Source organism: Alexandromys fortis, unplaced genomic scaffold (assembly GCF_014885135.2).
Source record: "Alexandromys fortis isolate MF-2015 unplaced genomic scaffold, M_Fortis_MF-2015_v1.1 scaffold_2_26212498_36691700, whole genome shotgun sequence".
NCBI classification, from domain to species: Eukaryota; Metazoa; Chordata; class Mammalia; order Rodentia; family Cricetidae; genus Alexandromys; species Alexandromys fortis.
In genome coordinates, this window is record NW_026067931.1 from 6,578,106 (window position 1) to 6,602,130 (window position 24,025).

Here is a 24,025-nt window from a genome sequence, read left to right on the forward strand (position 1 = left end):
AACCACACTATTAAGTATTTACCATATATATACACACATACATATGACACACAATTCTGTGTATAAATGTTCATATATAGCTTAAATGACTTTTCTCATTTAAGTTGATGATGCCAAGAAGATCTCATCGACTCCACCTCCTCTCTCCTCCTCTAACTGCTTGGAACTCCTATCTTGCCCTACTCTGTGCTGCAATAGGCCCAAAGCAGCTTCTTTATTTTTTTAAATATTTATTTATTTATTATGTATACAATATTCTGTCTGTGTGTAGGCCAGAAGAGGGCACCAGACATCATTACAGATGGTTGTGAGCCACCATGTGGTTGCTGGGAATTGAACTCAGGACCTTTGGAAGAGCAGGCAATGCCCTTAACCGCTGAGCCATCTCTCCAGCCCAGCAGCTTCTTTATTAACCAATGGTATTAATAGCATACAGAGGGAAATCCCACATCCTAAGTCCCTATTGCTGAAGACACCAAGTATTTCAGAAAGAGGGCCCAGAGACCCCTGAGCTGAAATTGACCTGAATGACCCTGCCATGAGGACCAAAAGGTACCACACAAGCTTCTAAAGGAAGAAGATAACTAATAGTTCAATCTGGCTATGAGAACTGTGAACCACATCAATGGCTAGTATGGCATGATCACCCCAAGGGTGCAGTAGTGGTTCACATACTTTACTTTGGTGGTAACCAGCTCTCCAGTTGGACTTAAGACTTGCTCAACAAGAGGGCAATCATGCCTGGTACTGAAAATCTCGCTAAGTAGGCTAGCGCTAGTGAAATCATGATTATTGGAAGAGAATCTAAAACCACTAACTTAATAATTCAGTACAGTCTGTAGCAACAATCTATAAACATCTGTCCTTAAGCCACAGATAAGTGCAGTCTTCAGCCCTCGCTGAATGGGCTTTCTCTGTGACAGATGGAGACCGCTACAGAAAACCACAGCCAATTAATATGCAGCTGTGAGCCCCAGTTCCGACTCTAAAGCTCAGGAAACGCTGTGGAAAAGAGGATTGTACAGAGCGGGTGGGAGGATCAGGTTGTTACTGTGAGTTTGTGCCTCCTGGTAATGCCAGCAACTATGCCCGTGAAGTATCACCAACATGACTGCCCAAACGTGAGCTAGACGAGGACGGCAGTAATGGACATGCCCAAGTGGATGAGGACAAGCCCACAGGGCTCACTCAGCACTCCACAAAGACCTGTAGGCAGCTGAGGAAGGATGGGAGTGGAAGAGGTGGTCTTCCCCAGGGAAGAACTCACCAATCGGCTGCCCGGTGCCAAACAGTCAGTCCTGGAAACACAAGTAACACTATATAGACAGAAACATATAAACAGTATATTTAGGAAGGGAGAGATATTATAATCTAAAAAGGTGTGAGCTCCCAGCTGCTGGGGTCATCTCTTGCTCTGCCTTCACTCCACTATCCTAGACTCTAACTCTCTGGAACTGTGTGCTGTGTTTTCTCCACCAGAGAGCCCGGTCTACCCGGCCTGTCTACCCACTTGCAGCCTTTCTATCTGTGAGTGTATCTATTCTTCCTTTCTTTAGCACCCCAGTCAGGCCCAAGCCCTGGAGGAGAAGCATGACATCTTTATATATCAGATCACCATCAAATTAATATTAAATTCTATGGCCAGAAAATTTCCATAAGGGCACTAATATGTTGGAAAGCTAAACTATATACTTAATGTCTTTTTTTTNTCCATCCCTAGTGGTGGGGTTACAGGTAGGTCATTGCACCCAGCTTTTAATGGGGGGACCTGAACTCAGGTACTCGGGCATGTGCCCAAGGTACTATTGACTGAGCCTTCTCCTCAGCCCCGATTTTTTTTTAAGGATTTATTTATTATGTATACAACATTCTGCCTCGATGTATACCCGCACGCCTGAGGAGGGCGCCAGATCTCAGTACAGATGGTTATGAGCCACCATGTGGTTGCTGGGAATTGAACTCAGGACCTCTGGAAGAGCAGCCAGTGCTCTTAACCTCTGAACCATCTCTCCAGCCCCCTATACTTAATGTCTTATTGGAAAACTGTGATAGGATAAAGGGATTTAGCTAGAGCTCAAATGTGTCCATGTGTGCTTTCGAACAAATTTGGAACTAGCTTTTGTAAAATTAACGATTTTCCTTTTATTGACCCTTTCCCGGAACACTGCAGACTGACAAACTGTTACATACATTTGACACGGAAAGAAGACAGACTAGAAGGTGGCTATGTAGCTTTTATTCATGACATCGAATCCTTAAGCTCACACAGAAATTTATTTCATAAATATTCTTTAGATATATCTAGCTCTTCTAATTGATTTAATTATGTTAGCCTGCTTTCTTGCAGCCACATCCTTAGCTGAATCATAAATGGAATGGAAATATAGTTAACATTTTTCAGATGTACTTTAAAAAGAGGCAGGAAAACTTTGAAAGCAGAATACTAGAAGCTAGTAAAATAGCTCACTTCATTAAAAAAGATCCATCTTCTACGTTACACAATTTTTTTACATACTATTGAAATTTTTTTTACCCATATTTGATATTGCCCAGAGGAAAATAGCTTGTTATAAAATTTTTCTGCTAAACATTTTTAAAACCAGGAAGAAGTCATTACTTCCAAAATATACTTTGTTTGGCTAGTTCTAGACAGGAATTACCAGTTTCTTCAAAACCAAAATAATCAAAGCCAGAATGACAATATTACCCAAATGATGTCTTTGCCATTTCTTGAAGACACGCTGTATTCTTTTCCTCATGCCGAGGGATTATTGGAAGCAATGTGTTTTCACCCGTGACGATGGACTGACTAAGCGTGGACCAGCATAAATCAAATCCCTTAATGTTTTCCAGCTAAGGAAAAATTCAACCAAATCCAGTGTGTTATGATTAAGGATATTAAAAGCAGGGAGAAGGGAAACTTGGAATTGCCCAACATGACCTAGTTAGAGTTTCATATGGTCAACGGAAATAGGTAAGAAAACCCCAAGATTCCTCTTATAGCCAAGTCTAGGGAAAACACAGCAGGACCTGGAGAAGGCATGAGATAATTGCTTATCAGATTCACAGTGTGGGGTGTCTATAACACAGACAGAGGGAGAGCTTTGGGGGGAGGCTTCTAGCTTAGTTCTTAGTGGGAGGATGGCAAAGCGCCTGAGAGGAGCCACGACTGCGTCGCTGAGAAGGCAGGCTGAAGGACCACTGGTCTTCGGACATTTCATGACCGTGCAAACGAAACTCTCAGCCCTTAGCATTTACTGGTGCTGCTGAACAGTCCCTGGACCTTCCTAAATAAAAGGTGTGAGACAGGCTGGAGCTCAAAGGGACTAGCTGGCTCCGCTTGGATGGAAGGTTTCTATGGCTGTGACGTCATGTGGGTCGTACAGAGGGTTCTGTAGACCTTCTAAGCCTGGCTACCTGTGAAAGGAGAACAGGGTCTACCTGGAATGTTGCGGCATGGTTGGGGAATAGGAAGGATAAATTAGGGATCTCTGGAGTTCCCTCCATTCATCCTAACTCTGAGGAAAGAAATAAGAAAACATTCAAGGAAGAGAAGAGCAACAGCCTAAGAAGCAGAAAAAGAATCGAGATCCGCAGTTTAGTCTAGATTTAGGAAGAATGTTGGTCCTGCTGCCACGATTTGGCTGAACACAGTAGGAAGTCAGAGGCAAAGGAGGCCCGGATGAGGGGCTTGGAGGTCATCTGGGGGACAGAAATGGAAGAACTAAGGTTCTGTTTCTCCAGTGTGTCCCCAGTTTAAACCGTTACCCCAGAGGGCAAATTGAAGATATCTCACTAGATGGTTGATATCAGTATCTATTAGGACAAAAATGTAAGGCTTGTGACCTCAGAGTGTGCCCAGACTTGTGGATATGTTGTCTATTTAAAATTATCAAAATCTTAAAAAAAAATCCGATTCCTAATCACCTCTTTTGGAGAGGCACAACCTACTGTGAAAGTTAAGATGTTTGCCTCCCCCAAATAATTAGTAGTCACCTCACCCTCAACAAGAACATATGAGCAGTTGGATATGGTGGCACACACCTTTAATCCCAGCACTCCAGGAAGCAGAGGCAGGATGAAGTCTGTGAGTTCAAGGTCAGCCTGGTCTACACAGTGAGTTTCAGGATAGTCAGGACTATGAGACAGTCAGGACACTGTCTCATAATACATGAGCTGAGCTCAACGAGGAAACTATGGGTCTGTCTGAATGGGAAATCACTAAAATAAACACACACACCACACACACACACACACACACACACGCACTTTGCCTCTGGATCATCACATGTCCATGAATCAGCATTCGTATGTATCGTTTGCAAATGAAAAATTCCTGCTCCTTTTCATCTTAAGTGGAAAGGTCGGACTCCTTTTACACGTCTTCATCTTCCACAGCAAGGGATTTCATATTGGGGACTGGGGACCTCTGATAGAACACTGAGAAGTGAAGTAGACACGTTGAGCTTCATATTCTATAAATGGTGCGTGTATCGAATCCCAGAGCTTAACGACGAATTATGCAACTTGGTTGGTCCAGGCAGATAACCTTGAGCCCACTGATTAGTCTTCGATTGGACGTTCACATTTTCTAATGTGATGCAAGGAGGGTGTCTCATCACTGTGAACATTGTTACCCTCATCACTGCCTCCAGAATATGGGCACACCCCATAAACAAACCAGCGCTTAGGTTCTTCAGGAATGTCAGTCACATACATTACGAAAGAACACACACACACACACACACACACACACACACACACACACAGACACACACAGAGGAAATGATCATCTGTCAATGGAAATGAAGACAGTGACACTTAGATACAACGTGTAGTTCTTGATTACATCCTAGATTTTTTTTTTTTTTAAGGCAAATCAATGACAAAGAATCTTCTGAGGTGGAATTTGAATATCCATTTCAGGCTCTTGGAGCTGATGCCACTGAAGACGGATAGGATAATGTCCTCATTACTAACAGGAGGGGGTGACAGAGTATTTCAAAGCTTTATGATGACTGCAGCTTGGTTTTCTGATGGCTCAGAAATGAGCACATTTATGGTGAGAAAGAAACGAGGTGATACGCTAGCACTTGCTATACTTAAAGGATAGGGTGCTCGCAATCATTCAACTGTGAACTTTCCCGAAGTTAAAACAAATGCAGAAAAGCAGGAAGAAGAAGGTTAAAAGACAGAGCAGGCCTGTGCTGTCCCAGGGGCTGCAGGGATTGTCTGTTCACAATACAGACGTATGGAGTTAGGCCAAAGGCTTCAAAACAGCCCAAGATGATTTTTCTTTAGAATCAGCCAAACAAAGTTTTGTAGAAATATGAACACCTCATCCTTCTAAAAAGCAGAGCAATTGACTAGACTTTCCTCCAAGAGCGGACTAGTGCAATTAACAATACAAGCCAGAGAATGCCATTCTAAGAAGTTAAAAAAAAATTGGATTTTTTAAGGTGGATAGAAATTTCACATACACAGAAAACTGAGAGAAAATAATTAGGAATAAATGTCAAATGTTTTCAGCGTCAGGCTTCCCCATTGGCTAGGCACTACTGAAATGCAGGCACTTATTCGACCTCTCGCTGCATGAGCCCTGTGGTTGTTCAAGGTACAAAGCAGCAGAGACCTCAAGGCCAAGGCAGCCAATTCTCACAGTCACCATCCTGCACAGGTCAGGAAGTCAGGGCTTTGTTTCTCTGGACCCTTAGCCAGATATGCTTCTAGGCCCATCTTGGTCTCTAAAAGTTACTTCAAGAGAAAATAAAAAGTTCCTGTAGATCAGAGCAAGTCAATAACAAAAAGACGTTAGCAGTGTTGGGTTTCGTAGGACAGCATCCACGAGACGGGAAGTGAGGGTTGTCCTAAACATGGTCCCATTATGTACTCCATATAGTCAGCCTTTTCATCATTAGGCAAAGATGCCATGCTCTCTAGGATTTTGTGGCAGTCACAGATGGCTTTAACATATTAGAGATACTAAGTAACATCAGACTAGCTTGGTCATCTTCTGTTATTACATTAGCTGCAAGAATACATTCATATCTACTTCCCTCCACCAACAGATACTTTATTAAAAATCAAACGTCGTGGGAAGTATGAGTACTTCTTAGTCAAGCTGTCAGAACCACAGCTTTGTGAATGAATCAGAGAAGGCAACATTTCATTTCCCCAAGCTTCCAAAAGCAGGAACGCACAGAACGGTTATTCTGATGGCCGGAAGGAAAGCCTTGGCTTTGAGGAACACCTTAGCAACCGTAGCACAACTACTGCACAGAAATCAACTCTGTGTCTTCCTAGAACACAAGAGATGGAAGGACAGTGGGCAAGAGAAAAACACACACACACATGTGCACACACACATGCACACACATACACACACACACAGAGTAGAGAATAGAGTGGAGATGAGAGAGAAGAGAGATTGAAGAAGAGATGGAGAGGGAAGGGGAGGATGGGGAGGGAAAACAGGAATAGAAGAAGGGAGACTAGGGAGGAGGGAAAACGTTGGCTGAGTTCAGAAGCTCTGAGGTCAAGTAGGGAAGGCTACAGGTCAAGTGTATTGATCTACACATCCCAAATATCAACAGTCTTGTCTTGTCACTGAAATCCTAACATTATAAAATGTCTGGTCAGCCAGGACTCACTACTCCTCAATAAAGAACAAACACTGCACAAATCTGGCTCAAGGACCCCAGTGGTCATTTGTGACTTTAGTTCTCTCTTGTGGGAAATGGGAAAGTATATCTTTGATGGACTGTGGCTACAAAAATCCATCCTGACCAGGGCAAACTGGTAACGCACCAGTTTATTTCCAGACTCTTCCCAGTGGTTAGCATATGAATGGCCTGTAGGGGGCACAGATCATGTCCTCCATCAGATGGTCCCTGGTGAAACAGCCCACGAGGGAAATGCCATGGGTGCCGCCAACAGAACTGCAGGCCCCTCCCAGCTTCAAGCCCCGTACAAGGTTAAGCCACAGGCCCAGAACCTGGGCCTGCAGGGACTCAAGGAGAGGTGGGATAGGAAAATGGGATAGGAAAATGGTATTCCCCAAATTTGATTGGTTCTTAGAAACATCAAAGACAGAGATGTTAGTCAAGAAGTCTGATAAGACATAAGCGAAAAGAACAACGAAAGACCTCTCAGTCTCAAAACCTGAATTCCAGTGAAGCCTAGGGGGCAGGCCACAGCCACGCGTGACGTGATTGGAAGTGCAGTGGCCACTCCTGCACTATCCTCAGCCTAAGGGGTCAAGGCTGGTCCTTCATGCTGTGGTCTGCCTGGCCCACAGGCCCTGGCTAGCAGCACTTAGAGGGTTAAGAGCACACGAAGTGGGTAGGAGACATCTTTCAGAAGTCCTTGTGGGGCTCCAGCTTTCCTGCTCCTGGAAGCAAGGACCATTTCAGCCAGAGAGGGCCACTTCCTGTCCCACGGGGACTCCTGGGAGAAACTGTTCCTTTCTTCAGGTAGATGAGGTGGGATGTTAGTGACACATCCTGGCTGTCATCTCTTTCTGGAAAGCAAGGAAAGAAGGGCTGTTAGGGGACAATAAACAGAGCCATGACAGAAATACACGGCGGCATTTCCCTGGAACCTTTAAACAGAAGGTGGCAAGCCCGAGCCATGCTCCATTTGGTCTGGTAGGCTTGAGTGTTCTCTCTCCCTCCCTCCATCCTTCTATCCCTCCTCTTTTTCCTTTCTTCCTTTTCTCTCTTGAATTAAGGCACTGTTTAAAATATTATACTCTCTTGTCAAATATCCAAGTGACCTGCTTTATCTGAAGAAAAAAACAAAGCAAGACGTGGAGCCCCTGAGCTCTTGGAATTGAAGCACAGACTTCCTCTCTGGACAGAGAATGGCCTCCAGTGTCCATCCCCATCCCGTCCAGTTGTCTCTCCAGGGAGAGCCAAGAACAGCTTGCCAACAGGTATGATAGCGGGTTTGGGTTGTCATTTTTAGAACAGAAAGCATCTTCCATTTTGATTAAGTTTCAATCACAGATGGAAAAAATGAAGAATATAATCATGTACAAGTCGAGAACAGCAAGGAAGAAGAAATGAAGGAATGCCGGAGTCTGGCCTGCAGTCTACCTAGGCACATTCCTTGCCTGGCTCTTCTGGGAACTTGGGATCCCAAATGGGCCATCCTTTTTACTCTTTGAGACTCGGTACAGGCTGGCCTACTTCAATCTCATTCCGTTTCTATCCTCTTTACCTGGATGCCAGCCATTCCTCTTTCCAGCTCAGACATGGTGACATCCATTGGCTGAAAGACCTCATACCCACCTTTGGAGGTGGCCACGCCTTTCACCTGTGCACACTTGACTGTCGCGCAGGGTGTACTGACTTTGGGTGGGCCGTGGTTTCAATGATAGTGGCTCCCCTAGGGTAATATGCTTGAACACTTTGTCCCAGTTGCTGGAACTATTTGGGAAGGATCCAGGGATGTGGACCTGTTGGAAAGGTGGTCCCACTGTCACGAGAGTCATTAAATGTCAGGAAGAAGACTCACTACATCTCCGCCCAGGCTTTCACCTGGGTGTGTATCCTCCCCTCCCCCCGTCTTCCTCACAATGCTGGCACAAGGGAGTTCTTTCTTCATCTTTGAGACCAGTGTGGGCTGCAGGACCGAAAAAGAGCCTTGAGCTTGTCAGCATTTGGGGAAGACAAGACTAAGTCATTTTAATTAGGTGGGGAAGTTCTGAGTTCCACTTGCTGCGGCTGCTACATCTCCTGAATGCTGACCTGGGTCATCCCAGACAATAAAAGAGCAAACACTGGAGTCAAAAGAGTCAGTGTGGGAGTGACCTGGTGTTCAGAACACTGTTTGAAAACCATAAGACTGTATGGGTTAAAGAAATAATACAGAGTTATCTAGGCACTTTGATGTTCTCAAGGACTCCAGTCTCCGAGGGAGGAAGAAACGTGGTGGAGCCCAGGCTGAAACATCACTGTAAGTATTGATTTACTGAGAAAGACATGAAGCATGTTGGAATCTCACTTTTGCCCCCTTGTTATCCACCCACCTGAATTCTTTTTTTTTTTTTTTTTTTTTTTTTTTTTTTTTTTTTTTTTTTTTTTTTTTGTTTTTGTTTTTGAGACAGGGTTTCTCTGTGGTTTTGGAGCCTGTCCTGGAACTAGCTCTTGTAGACCAGGCTGGTCTCGAATTCACAGAGATCTGCCTGCCTCTGCCTCCCAAGTGCTGGGATTAAAGGCGTGCGCCACCACTGCCCGGCCCTACCCACCTGAATTCTAAGAGCATCTTGTCTTAAATGTCTGCTAGAGGGGACATCTTCTCTCACTCCAGAACAAGGCATAACCCTCTCGTCCCCCTTTAACAGCCACAGCACCCCTTTCCACCAGCGGGCTAGTCTATCACTGACTTTGTTTCTGCCTCCTGGATCATCCCATCCAGGATCCTAGAGAATCTGAGTGAGCAGGGCTGTGGCTGCTATTTGCTCTTGAGTGCCTGGGAATCCGGCTTCAACAAAGGTTTGCTCAATCAAGCAATGCATAGGCCCCCAGTCTCTCCACCTGTAAGATGTAGTGTGATAGTGGGTAGATCAGGGAAGTGTAAATGGATTAATAGATGCACAGACTCAATACATAGTAATTTCCTCCTCTGATCGCTTTCTATAGAGATCTGACTCTTCCAACTTGTTCTCAGACCTCCACAAGCTAAGGGCTCATATTTAATTTCTCAAAGTACAGACTTCAAGGCTGTATTATACTACTTTGCCACTTGGTGGCACTATCGAACCATTTAAAGAAACCCTCTACAGGCATGAACTTGGCTTTCCTCACTGATCCCTCCGCCGGCTAATTGGCAGGGTAAAGACATTCCTCCATTCCTTCCTCAAGGAGAGCGGGCTCAGTAGCTTCCACTCAGGGACCTCTTTTAAGGAGACGTCCCCATTGCTGGTCATGCGGAATGTCACTGTATATAGCAGGCTGTCCAAACCTGCAGCATTGCTTAGGGCGGTTTCTTCAGGGGAGATTTTTCTGGCAAGTCTCTGGCAAGACACTCTATTTGGCTTGTTTAGGAAGAAAATCGCAGCATTTGGAGGTTTGTGTGTTTGTTTATTGGCTCGGCTATTCCACTCCCGGGCACACGGATACAAGCACATTCCTGTTCATTGCCGCTCTATTCACAAGAGCAAGGAAATGGATGAGCGTTAACAGCTGAAGGGACATCGAAAATGTGGTGCATATATACAAATGGAATTTTATTCAGCTATTAAAAAAAAATGGCTGGAGCTGGAGAGATGGCTCAGAGGTTAAGAGCACTGGCTGCTCTTCCAGAGGTCCTGAGTTCAATTCCCAGGAACCACATGGTGACTCACAACCATCTGTAATGAAACCTGGCGCCCTTTTCTGGTGTGTGGGCATACATGGAAGCAGAATGTTGTACACATAATAAGTAAATAAATTAAAAAAAAAACCGGCATTGAGGAAATTTGTAGAAAAATTGGTGGATTTGGGAATTAAGCAAGATGTCAGAAAGACAAAAACCACATGTTTTTTTCTGATACACACTTCTTGGCCCATAGTGTGTGTGTGTGTTAGATAAAGTCTAACAGGCTAGAAAAGATACCAGAGAAGGTAATAATAAGTGATGAGGAAGGTCAAGCAAGGGTGGGCAAAAGGACACTCAGGAAAGTCACTGGGGAGAGGAGTTAGAGCGAGGATCAGGAGTAGTAAAGAGGATGGGGGATGGGAGGAAGAGGCCGCTATTGTTTTGTAATAATGCTAATTTAGAATATTAAAATATTTATTTTTCCCTTTTTTTATTTGTTTGTTTTTGGGACAGGATTTCTCTGTGTAACAGTCCAGGAATTCTCTGTTGACCAGGCTGGGCTCAAACAACAATCCACCCGCCTCTCAGCCTCTCAGCCTCCCAAGTGCTGAGATAAAAGGCGTGAGCTACCATTGCCCAGCTATAAATCTTGTTTTAAATGTACTTTCTGGTAGAAACAAAGCCAGGTTTTGGATTCGTCGCAGCCTCATTCTCCACAGCCAACAGCTTCCACACTGGGCCTGCAGAGGAAGCTGGTCCTGGTGGGGCTACAGACTGAATCCAACAACATACAAACAGCCAGGCCACCCAGCTTCCCCGGGGCTCCTTGGTGCCTTGGAGTTTCTCATAGGCCGCTCCATTCCTCTACGCCTGGCAAATTCGCAAACAGCTTACATGACGACCCCAAAGCATTACTGGCTGCGTCCCCATCGCCTGGCTCTCTGCTAGCTTTGAAATTCATTACACAGTTAGCCTTAATCTGAATTGTATATTGTGTATCTCTTAGTGCACACTGCTAAGTGATGAAGGATGTTTTCTCAAGTCATATGCAGTACATGTGATTTGAGGCTGTTACAAATATAATTTCTATCAACATGAGTTTATAGCTGGGCAAATGAAATTATGTATGTTTTTATGTTTTCAATTTCTGATATTTTTGTTCTTGGCATAGTCTCTGGATTTTTAGGTACTTTTAATACTCATATTATTTCTTGCCTTAAAAATAAAAGAGCTCTAGTAACTTAAAAAGCAATAAAAGGGGAGAGAGGACAAGACACCCAATGGAAGTCACATTTAACTTTAGAAACGAAGCTTCAGTGATGTTTGCCTGGTTTTTGTAGGGAAGGTGGGGGTGGGGAAAACAGCCTAAGCTTTGTGTAAGTTACACAAGTCCTTGTCTGATCTCCATTTTTAAAACTGAAAATATTTATTATCTGTTTGATAGTATTGTGAGATGATTTTGACACCTATGGATCACATTTCTATGACTGAAATATCACCACCATCACCATCAGTTATCACCATCATTTCACTGAAACAGGGTCTCCCTCAGTGGCTCAGATTTGTCTGGAAATTGTCTGGACATCGTGAGTCCCAAGCTAGCAGACATCTCACCTGGAAATGGAGTTTACCTAAAAGGGGTACCCCATACCGTCACCCCTCCTTCCCTACGTCCTGCCTGGGAATCAGAGAACCTGGCAACAGGCTTCCTCTGTGAACCCCTCCACCTTCAAAAAGCATAAGAAGGGGCTCCCTCCTCTTGTGTGGGTTCTGATTTTCTTTAGAGACCCCCTACTATGTTTTCTGTCTCTGGTGCCGGGACCTCAACTTTTGTTGGAGCCCTGCCGTGCCACTGGCATTGTGTCTGTCTGTCCGTGGGGTTAACTCTCCTAATCCTTATTCCTCAGCCATGTGTCTTTTCAGACCATCAACCTCAACTAAAACTTCACCTAGATTAGACTGGCTCCAAACTAAAGCCACTTGCCCAAGTTCACACAGCTTCAGAGTGACTTTCAGTGCAGACGGAGGTGACTGAAATACAAGCAAGCCAACCTTACTTATACTGTCCCCATTATTCCACTGGGGGAGGGGAGGGAGGCAGCTTGTGACTTCGTTGGTTAAAATGCTTCAGGGGACACAAGAGGCACAGCAACTTGAACCCATGCTTTCTTTTAATCCACACGTTCTGCTAACTGTGAGGGACAAGGAGGACGAGGGAGGAAGAAATATTACCAATAGTACAAACAACTGAGGAAGAGAAAGAGCAGAGCGAGCAGAAGGAAGGCGGACGCAGAAAGGTCACCGTGTGTGTGTACACTTGGGATGCAAACTGGGAAGATGGCCTTTGAGCAGATGGCTTCACCCCAACTCCCAGTCATTAAAAGCTCCATGGCTTGGAACAGGGTAGCGTTAGAAGCCTACAACACAACGTTAGACTCGATTCAAAAGGACACACAGATACTTATGTGTCTGACTCTCTCACACTCTTGGAGTCACAGAAATGACACGTGTAGAAGGAGCTGCGGGCTGCGTTCCTGCCACCCAGCTCCTGGCCACCTGGCTAGCTTATGCCCCGAAATAACAACACACAAACTGTATTCATATAAACACTGCCTGGCTCATTATATCTAGCCTCTTCTTGGCTAACTCTCATATCTTGCTTAACCCATTTTTAATAATCTGTGCAGCACCATAAGGTGCTGTCTTATCGGGAAAGATTCTAGTGTAAGTCCATCTTGGGCTGGAGCCTCATCGCGTCCATTCTGTTCTGTCTATTCCACCTACCTAATTTTCTGACCTATCAGGCCAAGCAGTTATCTTTATTGATTAACCAATGAAACAACAGATTGACAAATGACCTTCCCACATCATTTCTGCCACGGGTATTCCCTTCCGTCCCTTATTGCCCCTTGCTGCCCAGAGCTCTCTTCTAAGACTGACCTACTTCCTCCCTAAGGATGGTTCCTGGTCACACCCACTCATCCATACTAGTATTAGCCGGAGGGAGGCCATTCCTGTCTGCAAACAAGGGTAAGGCTGCGTCTGGCTATGTGAGAACCATAGGGACATTGGTGTTACAGCACCGCAGAGAACAGGCAGATGTGATTTTGGGTGCTATAAAATCAGAAAAGGCTTTCCCTTAGCCCCAAAGACTCAGAAGGCCTTGCTCCGCCATGCAGCCATTGCAGCCACTGCAGTCACACTGCATCCAAGGGTAAGAAGTTGTGCCCTCTCCTCAGTCCCTGCTGGCTTGCTCAGCGGCACTGGCAGGGAGACACTGTGGAGGCCCAAACAGACACGAGTAGCCCGCAATCCCTTCTCTCCTTCCTGTGGGATGGACTAGTGACTTTGCACTCGGTCTCAATATCGACCTCAATATCGACATTCCTCGCATCATGGCAGCCCCGCACATGTGTGCTCTCCGCACTTGTTCCTTTAGTACTGAGAGGCTCAGAACACTCCAGTTCATCCTTCCAAGCCCTGCTTAGAGTCTTTGAAGTCTAAGCCACCTGGCTGGGAGAGAGAGCAAGTCTCAAAAAAGAGAAGAGATGCCAAGGTGAAGGAGGAGGAAGGGTCTCAGGGTTGCTAAGCAGGTTGCCGGAAAGCTGGCGAGAGGTAAACAGAGAGCCAGTCAAATGCCGGCTGCCGGCTAGAGTGGCGAAAGCAGAGAAAGAAAGAAGTTAAAAGTGAACAACCAAAACACAAAACACCCTACACAATCCCCCAGCCAGCTCCCGCCCAGGCTGGAGGCAGGCAGAGGCTTGGTGGTGGGACCACAGCTGTTCAAATGAGGCTAGCTTTCACTTCCTGTGGGGAGGATTTCTCTTCTCACTTTTCAGAACCAAAGTAGCCGTGAGGACCAGGGGAAATAACATTGGTTTTTGAGCAAATGCCCTCGGCAGTTCCAGAAGCCAAGTTTTTCCCACCTCACTTCTGGGAAAACATGGGTAAGTCCATGGGACTTGCTTGTCCACTGTGCAGGGTGAGGTGTGCCCGACTGTTTTCATGATACCGAGTGAAGGCTGAAACACTGTAACCTGCCAGGGTGAATGTCTGTCATTTCCTTCCCCGAGCTCAGAGATCTTCCTTCTGGCCCCCAAGCAGGCAGACTTTCTGGCAGAAACCTTCCGTTTAATTGCAGTCCAAATGATCAGCAGGTAATCCCAGATTATGGGACCTACACATTTGAACACAACTATTTTTATAATGCAATTATGCCCATGGAACAAAAACTCGGAGGGGGAGAAAAAAAGAACTCTAGCAGGAAGCTGACACCTGTCACTCTAACATATGTACATCTACAACGCATACACACACATACATGCACACACAAACACATACACACATACACACGCATACACACGCATACATGCATACACACATGCACATACACACATGCATACACATGCACACACATATACTACACACATGCACATACACACATACATACACACAAACATACACACATGCATACACACATACATGCAAACACATACAAATACACACACACACACGCACACACATCACTTGGCAGACAGCGATGGGTGATGAGCAAAGCAGCCTAAGGAAGAAGGGGTGATGAAAAAGGACATGACCAGCCAGCAAGCGTCTCATGTCCTCACCAGGCGCATCTGTCTTTCCCTACGTGCCAGACACCCAGACACCGTCTGCGCTGTACAGCATCATGCAGGATGTCACGGTGTGTGGTCTTCATCCCACTCTGCAGAAGGAGCCGAGGGTCAGCATTTTGGCATAGTCACATACACAGTCATCGGGACAGCAAGTCTGAAACTTCTCCATCTGTCCCTCTCACGGGTCCATCGGCTGTATCCCCAGGCCTCACGCCTTCTGAATCACACACTTTCAGCGGAGCCTGAATCAGTGGACCACCGCACCTCCGCACTAGCAACAGGGTGGGGCCAGTCCCAGGAAGCCCAAGGTCAGGCCTGCTCCCTTCCCTGGCGAGCATACCAAAGTCTGAGATTGCTGACTAAATCAAGAGAACAGTCAGACTATAGAAATTAAAAAATAAACAAAACCCAAATCCAAAATGCTCACAATACTAGATGAGATGCAGCCAGTGCGTCAGAATCACAAATGTCCCTTCTGGTGACTTGTAGGGATGTGGGTGGTGACGGAGCCAAACAAAGTCAAAATAGCAATGCAGCCGGCGGGAGCTCCCTGAGCAGAAAGGACAATATTTATTTGATTATTTCTGTTCCTAGCCACCCACATTACTGACACAGAGGGAGTTTCCTTTACACAAAGGTAGGTGTGAGCACGGACACATACATGCAGACCCTCAAATCCATACATACAGAAGAATGGACAGATAAACACACATACCCGCCACCCACCAAGAAGAGGTACTCATAGCCGATGCAAGAACCAAACTGCTTTTCTTTTCCCAAGCTCTATGCACATTAAAAAGACGTGACTTTATGTAAACACAGTCGACGCTTGATTTACACAGATTCACAGAAAGGAAGAGCAGCAGAATTTTGAAGCGCTCTCACGGAACCACAGGGTTATGTATGAGAACATGGCTGGGTGCCTCCTGCCAGGAGACTTGATGGCTACACCAGAGGAAGGGGTCTTAGAATCCCCAAGGGGAAGGGAAGCCCTTGAATGCCACGCCTGTGGAGGATGACCTAGGTCAGGTCACGAAGACGATCAAGAGATTAGCCTGGGGGTGTTGTTGAGGGATTATCTAGATAGGTCGTCTGAAGGGGGAGAACCCACCTGAATTGTGGGCAGCAGCACCATTTCACGCACAGGCACAGGCGTCTTGGGCTGAAGGAAAAGGAGAAAGCCAGGAGAATCCATCACCCCCTGCTTCCTGACTGGGGGGTGACTGCCATGTGCCCAGCTGCCCCAAACTCCCTCAACCCCACTCCCCTACATGGTGGGCTGCACCCTTGAGTGGCTTCTGTTAAGTGTTTCGTTACAGCAATAGGACAGTAACTAAGACACTGGGTAGTGGCGTCATTACGCTCTAGCGTATGGCGTCACCATGCTCTGTTCTCAAGACTCCCCCACCCCCACCCCTCAGACCACTTAAGTACCAGCATGCTTTGCGGCAGCATTCTTTATAGCATTGTGACTTTCTCTGCAGATCAGCCCGCCCCGCTCTTCCACTGACTGAGACGATACTAACCCCTGACCAGGACAAGGCAGTGACCAGCCACGATCTTTGCTCTGAGCAATGCTACCTGTGACCCAGCCTAGCACATAAGCAACCCACTGCGGCTTTTACCTATGGCCTTCTCCCAGTTCCCATTTCCACTCGCTCAGTTTCCTCACAGTTCCCTAGGGGTCAGTGTTGTCTGGTGTTTATTTCTCCAGTCATAGCAAGAAGCCATCTTGGCTGTCCTGGAGCAGAACAATACAGGGGTCGCAAGGTCTATCTATGTAGTAGTAATGGGGTCACTGGCCCAGGTGAGGAGACCCTCGCCTGGGATCCTAGCTCGTATTCCCTCTCCCAGCTACAAGACTGCTAAACTCATTGGACTTCGCAGGCTGGATTTAGGTGAGATAATGCTTTTGTTTGTCGCTGGTTCCATTCTGGGACGACTGGACAGTCTGGTGTCTGTCACAAGTCTAGCTTCCTCCTGCCACACACCGCATTCACTCCCACAGATGCTCAAAAGGCCCCCATATTTTGAGGGGTGAAACAGATTTCTACCCTGCTCGGTGTTCACCTATGGGGCCTCCCAGATCCCAGAAGTAGGACCTGGGCTTCTGTCATTGGCTTTCCATCAGCAACCAGAAAGACTTGGGAAGCAGAAGTCCACCCCCTAGGGGGGCAGCTGTAGGCACCAGGGTTTTCGTGAATGGAACCAACTTTAGTGAACTTCAAGAAGCCCTGATCAGTCACTGCGGAAGTTTTCTGAACTTTGGGAGCACCGGTGCCTGGAGGAAGAGTTTACTTCACTTGGAAAAACAAAGAGTTTCAGAGAAGCCATTAGCATCCTTGAAGGCATTACAGGACGGAGCCTGCTAGAATGTCATAAGACCTGTGCTGTGTGACTGATGAAACATGGGGGAGGGGCCTCTGCCTCGATGAGCTCCTAATTTGTGAAGTTGACAGTTTCTTAGCAGGCCCATGCCTTTGGCTGGCGCAGTGCTGTTTAGACTGAGTAAAGAGGCCCAAAGCAAACTGAAAATTTTCATTTTAATACAATACGATCACCAGCTACTTCTCAATTTGCAGTGGGGTTATTTCCCAGTGACCCTACCCTAACCTATAAACACAGTGAAAAGAACTTCACACGCCCGACCTACTGAAGATCTGGGTTAGCAACACTGTGGATCACAGAGGACGTGATCTGTGCCCTGTTGCTCACGCGCGTGTGAGCACACACACACACACACACTTGTGCAGAGCTGAGGCTCCCATTGCCTCGCATCAAAAGAGAATACATATATCATCAGCCTGCAAGAAGACCAAAGCTCAAGATTCAGAGTATGGTTTCTAGCATACAGCCACACAAATTCCAAGTATGCCGGTTTGACGACTAGCAAATGCAATGTTTCAGTCTCCCACAAGGGGCCTTTAGCATGTGTTTATAGGTGTGGTGTGTTGGCATGCATGTGTTCATGTTTTGCATGTCTGTGCAGGCCTGAGGTGTCCTCATTTGTTCCCCACATTATATACTGAGATAAGGTCTCTTGCTGAAGCCGGAGCCAGCAGTCTTGACTAGAGTGGGTGGAGAGCCAGCGGCTCTGGGGAACCCGTTCCACCTCTGTCTCCTGTGTGCTGGGATTACAGCCTTCTCGCCCACCCTGTCTTTCTGTGGGCTGGATCTGAACTGCAGTCTTCACACTTGAGCAGCAAATGCTTTACCCACTGAACAAAGGCTCCACCCTGGAGCCTCTGGAGCCAATCACCACTTGGTCTGACATTCAGGCACAGACTCTCCTCTCTGTGGGTGGCTGTTGGGCTATTTTCTAGAGAAGCTGAGCTGGGACAGGTCAGTGACTTGTCTGAGGTACATGGCTAGAACTTGGCAGAGCAAGAATTTAAACCCAGATCTTCCAGAGCTTGTGGATGGACAAGCCTTGGAAACCTGTTTTCCCTCTATATCAGGGACCAGAAAAATATGTGATCCAAATCTAGTTCATGTCTGCTTTCACATGTCCTACAATATAAAAACATATTTAGTTTTTCAAATAGTGAAAAAAAATTAAAGGACTATTTCACAACATGTGATTATTATATGGAATTCAAATTTTTAAAGGATTTGTTTTTTTTAGACGTTTAAGGGGTTTGTCTGCATTCATGTAAATGCAACACTGTGTTGTGTGCATGGAGGCCGGAAGAGCGTTAGGGATCCCCTGGAACTGGAGTTCCACAGTGCTGAGTTACCATGTGGGTGCTGGAGCTGAACCCCAGTCCTCTCAAAGAGCAGCCAGTACTGTCAAGAGCTGAGCCATCCCTCCAGCCCTTGGAATTCATGGAACCCAGCCATTCCCAGGTGTCTGTGTGTGGTCTGAGACTGTATCCAAGCCTCAGTAGCAGAGTGGAATGGAGACAGAGACCACGAGGCCCAGGAAGCCACAGCATTTCCCCAGGAAGACCATTACAGAAGACGCCCCAACTCCTTACCAGGTCACCACCATCCCCAGGGAGACTCTGCGGTATTAAAGTCCATAGGGTTTTAAGTAGGTGCCCAACTTGTCTTTTCAAAATTAGCTTGGCAATAGATATCCAACTAGTTCTCTTGTCTGCAGAGATCATCCCTGTAGGATCACACACCAGATGCAGGAATGACCTAGACCTGTGTTTGTGGCCTGCAGGCAACTGTGGCTCCGAGAGTGTGGGTCAGGCCCTATTCTCAGACTCACCATTATTAATGAACTATGAAAGTGAAATTAATTTTTCATGAAGGAAATGTGTTTTAAAGTGTTAAACAATTTTTACTTGTGGCTTTGTTCATTTTAAATTCTGATATTACAAGGCTAGAAGACTTGTTAATTACAAGGGCAGCGCGTGATTCTGAGGTTACTGTTTTACTCTACACAGAAGAGAGGAAGCTGGCAGCATCAAATGCTTCAGTCCAAGGGAGAAAGAAAGACATTCCTGATTTCCTCTCCACACATTTCTTCAGCCCCCAACAAACAGCAGTAAGAATATAAATCATGGATTTTCTGTTTTTGTTTATGAAGACAGGGTCTTTCTATGTGGGCCAGGCTGACCTTAAATGCTTGATCTTCCTGACTCTGTCTCCTAAGCATTGGGATTGTAAGAATGTACTACCTTAGGTCCTGAGGGGTCAAGGAGAGAGTTCAGTCAGTACAGTGCCTGCTGGGAAAGTGTGAAGACCCGAGTTCACGTCCCAGCATCCAGGTAAAAATCTGGGTACGGTATGGCACTGTGCTAACTCCAGATTTGGAAGGATTGCGAATGGACCAGTGTAATCTTGGAGATCACTGGGCCAGCCAGCCCCGCTGAATCAATGAGCTCCAGGTGCAGTGAGAAATCCTGCCCCAAAGCTAAGGTGGTGGGACTGAGGCCGGGCTGGAGACATGGCCATTGTAGACAGCACAAGCTGCTCCTCCAGTCCCAGGGTCTACACGGTGATTGACAACATCCATAGCTCTGGATCCAGGATTCCCACTTCTGTCCTCTGCAGGCCCCAGACATACAGCCGGTGCAGTCACATGCAAGCAAAACACTCAGAGGCATAAAATCATTACAAAAGTAAGATAGAAAGAGATAAGGAAGACACACGTACCCTCACGTACATGCATACACACCCAGATGGATATACATGACACACATGCACACATGTACACACAAACACACACACTCACACACAAACCTATTGATTTTGAAACAAGGTATAAAGATGGCTGTGAGCATGAGTCTAATCGATTACATTGAACTATATATTTGAAAATAGTTAAGATACTAAATGTTACCTGATGCAATTAAAATAGATATTAATAAAAAACAATTCTCAAGTTTCTAAAAACTTTTTTAAAAATATTTATTTATTTATTATGTATACAATATTCTGTGTGTGTGTATGCGTTATATAGAGTTTCATTAGAAGAACCAAACAACAATACCCAGAGAAGGATTTGAAGCTTTGTTGCTAAAAGGTAAGCATGTTATGTGTGAATATGGTGTGTGTAGTGTATATGTGTTTATGTCTATGCACATTCTCAAGAAAATACTCACGTTCCACCAATTCAATCCCCCCTCTCACTGTTTGCCGTTTTAGGAATGCAATACAAAAAACACCCTTGCAGCAGCAGCAGCAGCAGCAGCAAAGAAACAATAATTAACTCCAATACCATGCATCGGTGTCACCAGAAGAAATATCTGCAGCCCTGGGCCCCTATGAGGAGCCCTCTGCTGCACATGTGGAAAGGCTGCCGTAACCTGGAGGGGCAGCGTAGTTCTGAGGAAAGTCAAGACCACAGCAGAAACCCAAGGCTAACATGGAACCGAGACACAGGCAGGCAGGTGTACCGACCTCGGTGAAAGTTTTCCTCTACAGTCTTGAGGCTGTAACATTAAAACCAAGTGTGGATCTGGCTAAACATCTTTCTCTAATCCTATTTACTAATGTTTTCCCAAGATTAATAAGATAAAATCCCTCAGCACGTGCTTTGAGTTGTTTGGTAATTTCCACCTGCTCCTCGGGGCAGACGCGGTGCACTGCATGGGGCTCCTGAAGGCTCTACTGTCTGGAAAACACACAGCAACAACAGCTGCTTATGGCCTGGGCCTGGCGGCGATGGGGTCAGCTCTCTACGTGCCAACCAGCAGCAACACTGGGCTTCTTAAGTGAAGCGGATGACAAAGGAACAGCGTGCTCCTTGTCCTCTGTCGTCTGCAGCAATAGAGTCACTGCAGATCGGCAGTGGGGCTCTGGCATGCGACAGGGCAGTATGCAGCAGGTGCCAACTCCATCAAACAGCCATTGTCGTGGCTGCTTCATCTCAACCCTGTATCCTCGGCTATCACAAACCTTACACACACACACACACACACACACACACACACACACACACACACACACACGTGTGGACATTTGATCATCTTCTTAGAAGTTTTGGGTTTTCAAGGTAAGAGAAAACTCTAAAATTAACATTGTAAGTACAGATGCCATATACATATGGCCAAGTCATAACAGGACAGAACTTGTTTTGCAAACCACAGGCTCTTCTTTCGAGTTAGGAGGGAGCTTAATCTGAGTGCTTGCCTAGCATGCATGAAGTCTAGGGTTCAATCCCCAGCCTGATATCACTTGGGCATGGTAGCACAAGTGTAATCCCAGCCCTTGGGAGGTGGAGGCAGGAAAATCAGAAGTTCAAGCTCTTCCATGGTGGTGTTAAGTGTTTAGTGGGCAGAGTGCTTGATATGTAAGGAGAATACAAGCTGAGCACGGCAGTGAGGGTACCAGGAGACAGGCGGGCCCAAGGACTCACTGGCCAGTCCGTCTAGGCAAGATGGTAAGCTCCAGCTTTAGTGAAGGACCCTGTCTCAAGAAACAAGTCAGACAGTGACAGAGGAAGGTGCTGGCCATTCACACACAAGTGCAGCTACACACGTGCGTGCACACCCTCCTCCCTTGTACTCTCACACAACATGATCCTCAGCTATCTGGGGTGTCGGACACCAACTACACAGGCTTCATGAGATCTTGCCTCAAAAGCAAAACCAAAACCACCCAGGAAGGCGGCATCATGAGCCCCATCTCTGGCCTACTGAGTCAGAACTTTTAACAGCAGCCCAGTACACCTATCCTTCATCCACTCCCCAGGTACTCTTACACAGGAAATGGTTGAGAATCACCACACTCAGTCTCCCTGGTACCCCCACCCCTGAGGCTCCATGAGAGGCATTACAAGGTGAGTTCTACTATGTTTGAGCCGGCCCCTGGAGAGCCTGACCTAAAATAAACTGAAGATACTCCTAGGTGAGAGACAGTAGAGAGGCTCACAAATACTTATAACTATTGCCAGAGGCCTAGGAGAACCCGCCTGTCAGCACCTGGACAGCTGGGGTGGATGAGAACTCTGGACTCAGGTCTTGGGACCATTGGGGCCGACAGAGAGCTGAGATGACAAGAGGCCTGACCAGAGTTTAGCATCCCCTGAAACTGCCCACAGAGGCCTTTCCAGCCAGGAGCCACAGGACCTGTCCATGGTGTCTGTTTTAAGCTCTAAACTATACATTTACATGAGAGCCTGAAGCTGAACAACACTGGAAACTTCATTGCCAGAGGGGTCCTCTAGTCTTTGGCTAACACATAAACCATTTTTGTTATTATAAAGAGCCCAAAACTGGAGGTTTCCTAATTGTCCCTTGGAGATAAGTTTTTCCTGTCAAAACATCGTTCTTGTGAAGACTGAACTTTTAAAAAACAAGTTGGACGCGTTTACCGAGTATATTCTTAAAATAAAATTGATTCAGGCCCGTTTTATCTGTAGTAAAATGCTTCTATTTAAACACACAGTGTGATGAGTTTAGACAGATGTTTGTTCCCTATAAACATGCAGCCATGCCACAATTAAAACATTTCCATCATTCTTGAACATTCTGTTATGTCTGTGCAGTCAAACCACTGGCCCCAGCTGTGGCCCCAGCCAACCACTGATCTGAGACCCAATGCTCTGCATCAGCCTGTTCTGGAGTCTTATGTAAATGGACTCAAACTACATGCCCTTTTGGTGTCTGGTTTCTTTTGCTCAGCACAACGGTTTAAAGATCTACTGATAAAGCTGGACCATGGTGGCGCAGCACTCCTTTAATCCCAGCACTCGGGAGGCAGAGGCAGGCGGATCTCTGTGAGTTCGAGACCAGCCTGGTCTACAAGAGCTAGTTCCAGGACAGGAACCAAAAGCTACGGAGAAACCCTGTCTCGGAAAAAAATAAAAAAATAAAAAGATCTACTGATAAGCATGAATTACCACCAGAGAATATCCCTAACATCCACTGTCTCTTGGGCTTCACAGGTAAGCATGCAGGCCGGCAGGACCCTACGTCAGTAGGAAGCACAGCATTCTGGAACATAAAGCAGGTTACTGCGGAATAAATGGGAAGCGAGACAGCAGAGACTACAGAGAGATAACGGGAGTTCTAACTGAGCTGGAGGATTTCCAAAGCAATGCGCTGGATGGGAAAAGGAAAGGTAGGGGTCAAAAGCAGACATCACCGGCTTAAGAAATGCGACAGTTTAAAAACGTATCTGAAATTCCTCTCTTTAAGTGATGGGGCTTAAGCGTGAGCTGGCCTTCATAATTCACTGCTGAAAGGCTGCACAGGCCACTTTCTCATCTCTGACACCAACCCACGGTGGCTTTTGTCTTGGTTGCTCTATATAGGGGAAGAACAGTTGTTCCCAGGGAAGTAACAATTAAACCAAGACCTGCAGAACGAACAGGACATGGATCCTGAGGGACTTGCATGTACAACAAGTCACAGGTAAAGGCATGTGGCCCATGCAAAGGACTCTAGGAAATTCCTTTTGGAGTGATCCACACATCTCTTTCTTCATCCAAATACAACCGCATACATTTATCTTTGTTTATGTTTCTAGTTACACTCAAGGTCCCAATGTTATGGGAATCTCTTCGTACTAATGTGGACGGCTAATACCGGTTAGTAGCAAGTTCCGGTTCTATGCAATGGTTTAACTGTATATTTGACCTTTATGTGAAATATGACTTCATGGGAAGAGGTCCTCACATCTCACAAGGGGACCCA

General features: G+C 46.1%; 1 protein-coding gene across 4 annotated transcripts in view; it reads right to left on the minus strand.

The window, feature by feature from the left end:
* Positions 1–2,219: 2,219 nt before the first annotated feature.
* Mob3b (MOB kinase activator 3B) overlaps positions 2,220–24,025 on the minus strand; it is a 166,657-nt gene continuing 144,851 nt past the window's right edge. For 3 of the 4 annotated variants that reach the window (XM_050145440.1, XM_050145439.1, XM_050145441.1), the window contains exons 4-5: positions 16,045–16,095; positions 15,379–15,483 (exon numbers count right to left, since the gene is read on the minus strand). In XM_050145440.1, coding sequence (XP_050001397.1) covers positions 15,394–15,483; positions 16,045–16,095 — 141 coding nt within the window. In that variant the 3' untranslated portion in view covers positions 15,379–15,393. Of the gene's footprint in view, positions 7,520–15,378; positions 15,484–16,044; positions 16,096–24,025 lie in introns of those variants that run through there. The other variant, XM_050145442.1, reaches the window with a different exon arrangement.